General features: G+C 52.6%; 1 protein-coding gene across 1 annotated transcript; it reads right to left on the bottom strand.

Moving 5' to 3' along the window:
• Positions 1-757: 757 nt before the first annotated feature.
• Positions 758-3,793, bottom strand: SFRP2 (secreted frizzled related protein 2; the record flags this gene model as incomplete). The annotated part of the gene is made up of 3 exons (XM_084203986.1): positions 758-1,194; positions 2,584-2,664; positions 3,301-3,793. The coding sequence occupies 3 exons, from the start codon at positions 3,791-3,793 to the stop codon at positions 890-892; spliced, it is 879 nt and encodes a 292-aa protein (XP_084060112.1). The 3' UTR covers positions 758-889.
• Positions 3,794-4,393: the final 600 nt, after the last annotated feature.

Raw genomic sequence — 4,393 nt, 5'->3', positions numbered from 1 at the left:
TTATTGCAGCACTAGAGGCTTCCTTGTGCTTTTCTACTGGCCACTTAGGGTGGAATGACAAATTCTGCTTTGCCATGACAAAGCCCATTTGGACATCTTTCTCCCGGTTCTCCCAAAATGGATTAAAGTACAGACAGAGACAATGAGTAAACTATGATGTAAAGTTTATATACAAGAATATAACATTTATCTGGAGTATTTACAAGGTTAATTAAAGCAATATTTTACAACTCTTTCAGATTAACCACTAGGTATATTACAGTTAGGCTACAGATGGTTTAATTTGCAAAATAATAATAATAAAAAAAAGTTGCATTCTGATCAACCAGCTTCAAAACGTGTTTGGTTTTTTTTTTTTCTGAGAGAGAAGGGCTCAGACTTGTGGAAAATAAAAAGTGAGCATGGTTAATATACTCTTACTGGTGCCTATGTATCACATGCAAGAGTGGTAAGGTGACCTTTCCAGCTGGTATGGGTGGGAAGCCATGTCACCCCAGCGGGAGCGCTGTGCCCGCGGTGACAGGCCAGCCGCGCTCGGCTTTCTCTGCGGCTCCTGCTGTGCCACAACAAACACGCATGCACACAGAGAAGCAGCGATGGAAATGACCCAGCATTACCAAAACCAAGAGGGAAAGACCTCAGACCAAAGTCACGTTTGCAACCATAAAAAAACCCCAAGCTTTAAGCGAGATACTTTAATACTTCCCAAAAATAGTCATTACTTTTTTTTTATTACATTTTAACCTATGTACAAAACCAGAGGGGTTCTTCCCCTCTCGGGCAGCTGTGTCTCATGCCCACGGCATCTGGAGGCTCACAGGGGCCAAAGCAGGAGGGAGCTGGAGGCCCAGAGAGCTTGGGACGGGGGTGACAGCCAGAGCCGAAGCCACTAACACTGCAGTTTGCGGATGCTGCGGGAGAAGCGCTTGAAAGCCCGCTGCCCCTTCTGCCACCGCTTCAGCGAGGTGATCACCAGTTCCCCGGCCTGCTTCTGCCCCATCACCAAGTAGGGGACGTTGATGTCGTTCATCTCATCGCAGGTACACTGGAGGCCACCTTTGAGCCAGAGCACTATCTTCCTCAGATCTCTTTCTGTCAGCCCATTCAGCTTGTAGATGGTTTTGCTCTTTGTTTCAGGGGTGATCTTCGTATCCCCATTGATGTAGGCAATCTCCTTCACTTTTATCTTCAAGGCTAATAGAGTGAGGGGAGGGGGAAGTGGGGAGAGGGAGAGAGATTGAGAGGTTTTTTTCCCATTAGTGCACATAAAGAGGACCTGGGGAGGGAGGTGCTCTATTGCTAATTAAACTGTCAGGGCTGACAGAAGAGGCAGCAGGTGGCTCCATTTCTAAAGCCACAAAGGGCATGCAAGTCATTTCAGTTTGAATCAACCTTAGGGTTGAGGTTTTTTGGATTTCTTTTCTCCTCTTTCCCCTCCCCCTCTTTCCCCTTCCTTTCTAAATTAATATTTTTTCCAGCTTTTCTCCTGTTTGCAACAGAGAAGAGGGCAGGTTTGCTACACTAAGCAGAGCACCATTTGTTTTGCTGGGAGAGGGCAGCCTTCCTGAAAGGAGCGTTTGAAGGGGAGGTGGGGAGGCAAGTACCTAGACCTAATCTGAAACCTGATCTCTGCTGCAGCTCAAAACTTCTACACTTAATTTATTAGGCTGGAGAGGATTTTAGGCAAACCTGTAAGGAAATGATATTTCACATGCATTGTTTTTTTGAAAGAATAGATCCCGTGGAGGGCAAATTGGTCCAACAGCTGCATTCGATTTGGTAAAATAACTAGGAGGGGGTTACAGGGCTCTGTAAGAAGCTGTGGGGCATGTTTAGCTTTAGGAGGATTTATCTGAGTGCAATTTGCCAGGCCAAAACTATTGATTGTTTTAGCAATTATGTCCCACAATCATAGTTTCAGGTTATGGGCGGGTTTTTGTTTTCTTTTTTTAAAGAAAGACTTTTGAATTGTTGTAGATACTACGAATCTGTTTCCAGGTATTAAACATTGACCTATTGTAAAAGGATTCCCCTCCTTATTCCCTTTTGCTCTTGAAATGCTAATGTGTGGATAATGTGTCCTTCAGTTGTCTGTGTTGAAGGGGCTTTCTTGTCCTCTTCTAACCCCAGATCTTCCCATTAAGTTTATATCCCCAATTGTCCGTGCATTACCTTCTCTGTCAAATGATATATAGAGCTTCATTCTTAATCTGCAGAGAGTGTCTTTCTTACGATACACTGAGATTGGTCATGCGGCTCTGTCTCAAACATCTAAATGAAGCTTTGCTCCACTTCTCCCCAGGCAATAGTCTGCATGAAAGATTCTCTTTTTTTTTTTTTTTCTCATTTTACTTTCTGTTGGGTTTGCCAGAAACATCCACATAAAAGAGCACTACTTCAAAACAGTAAACAGAAAAGAATGATAGAGGGCTACATTTTACTCCAAGGTGGAATTTTGTGTTTCGTGACCCGATGGTCAAAGTCCTGCCTTTATACAGGCACATCTCTGACTGGCTCCACTGAGAGCTGTACCTGATCCTCGACTCTCAAGTTTCAAGCGAGAGGAGCTCTGCTTCCACTTACCAAAGTCGTTTTTGCAGAGGTTTTCCACGATGTCATTATCATCTTCATTTTTGTTTTTGCAGGCATCACAGACCTTGGGTGCTGCAAATGCAAGCAACAGTCCCCGTCAGACCCGGGGAGAAAGGAACAGCAGGTGGCGTTGGGAACCCCTTGGGAAACGCCAGCTTTCCATCCCTTCACCCCAGAGCTTGCTCCTTCTCTCCCCAGCCCCGAAGCTGCCCGAGCACTTTGTCCCGCCTTATCCTGCGGCAGACCCGCTACAGGGGTCACGGTGGACTTTTAAGGTCACGCCTCAACCAAAAGTTTTTGTTTTAGCGGGTAAAAAAGTACAAGGGGAGTGGGGAGGGAGGTCGAAACACGACACAGAGCACCCCAGCTCCGCGCTACAGCGACGACTCTTGTACAAGGCGACCGACCCTCCGGATGCCGCGCGGCTCCAGCGCCGAATCCCAGACCTTTTCTTTGAGGATGGAGATGGGTGCAGGCCGATGACAGCTCCCCGACGGTGCCGGCGGTTTTCCCGGCCACCTTGGAAAAGCCTCCCTGACCCTGCTCTGCGGCCACCTCCCCGGTCCCCCCGTCCCGGAGCACCGGGGCTGTAGCTGAAGGCAGACGCCCTCTTTCCCCCGTGGAAAGCCGCGGAGAGGCCCCGCTGTCGGGGCGCCTCATCGGGGGAGATGCTGCCGCTCCGGGGGCGACCCGGCCGCTCTCTCTTACCTTCCCTGGTGACGGGGAGGATGTGGTCGCTGCTGGCCAGCGGGATGCAGAGGTCGTTGTCCTTGGGGAAGCGGCTGCAGTCCAGCATGTCGGGCCAGGGGAAGCCGAAAGCGGACATCACCGGGGCGCAGCTCTCCTTCACCTCCTCGCACAGCGAGTGGCAGGGCTGGATGATCTCGTCCAGGTCGTCGATGCAGACGGGGGCAAAGAGGGAGCAGAGGAACTTCCTGGTGTCGGGGTGGCACTGCTTCTGCACCAGAGGGATCCAGGTGGACGCCTGCTCCAGCACCTCCTGCACCGTCTCATGCCCCAGCAGGTTGGGCAGCCGCATGCTCTGGTACTCGATGCCCCGGCACAGCAGCATCGGGGCGGGGATGGGCTTGCAGTTGGAGCGCTTGTAGGAGAAGTCGGGCTCCCCGAAGGGGAAGAGCCCGGCGGCCGAGCCCATGCACTGGGACGCAAGCAGGAGCAGGGCGCAGAGGCGGCGCTGCATTTTGGGGCGCGGAGGAGGTGGAGGGGGGGCTGGCGAAAGGCTCGGGGGGCCGAGGTGACGGGGCGGGCGGCGCGACGCTACCTCAGCCGCAGGCAGCGTCCCCCAGCCCGGACTCCTGCTGCCAGGCGGGGACGGAGAGTCTGAGCGAGATGCTGGGGCAAACGGGAGTTTTCTGGATTTTTTTGTATGCAAATAGCAGGGGGAGCGGGGGCTGGGAGGAGCCTGGTGACAGCCATCCAGAAAGGATTGGTCACTACTTTCTCGGTCTGCTTTTGCTCAGGGGGATTGTCTTTTGGCAGGAAATCTTTGGAAGGAACATTACCGTGCGAGCACGGAGAAGGAGGGAAAGATCCCGGCGAACAAAGAACCCCGAGGAGCTCCTGTGCCGGGCAGGGGCTGCGGGGAGCCGGAGGTGAGCTCTGCCTCTGGCACAGCTGCTGCGGAGCTGCCGCGCTCCCCCCGGCACCCCCTGCCCACGTTTGGAGCTCTCGCTGCCGGCGGACGGGAGATGCGGCCGGGCAAGGGGCGACGCTGGCGGCTCCCTCATCCCCCGGGGGCTGTCTGGCACCTCCGGCCCCTCCCTGCGATGCTGGCAGGGCT

The sequence above is a fragment of the Fringilla coelebs genome (genome assembly GCF_963513975.1).
Source record: "Fringilla coelebs genome assembly, chromosome: 4".
NCBI lineage: Eukaryota > Metazoa > Chordata > Aves > Passeriformes > Fringillidae > Fringilla > Fringilla coelebs.
The sequence above is the reverse complement of the archived record's forward strand: the minus strand, read 5'-3'. Positions and strand labels throughout refer to the sequence as shown.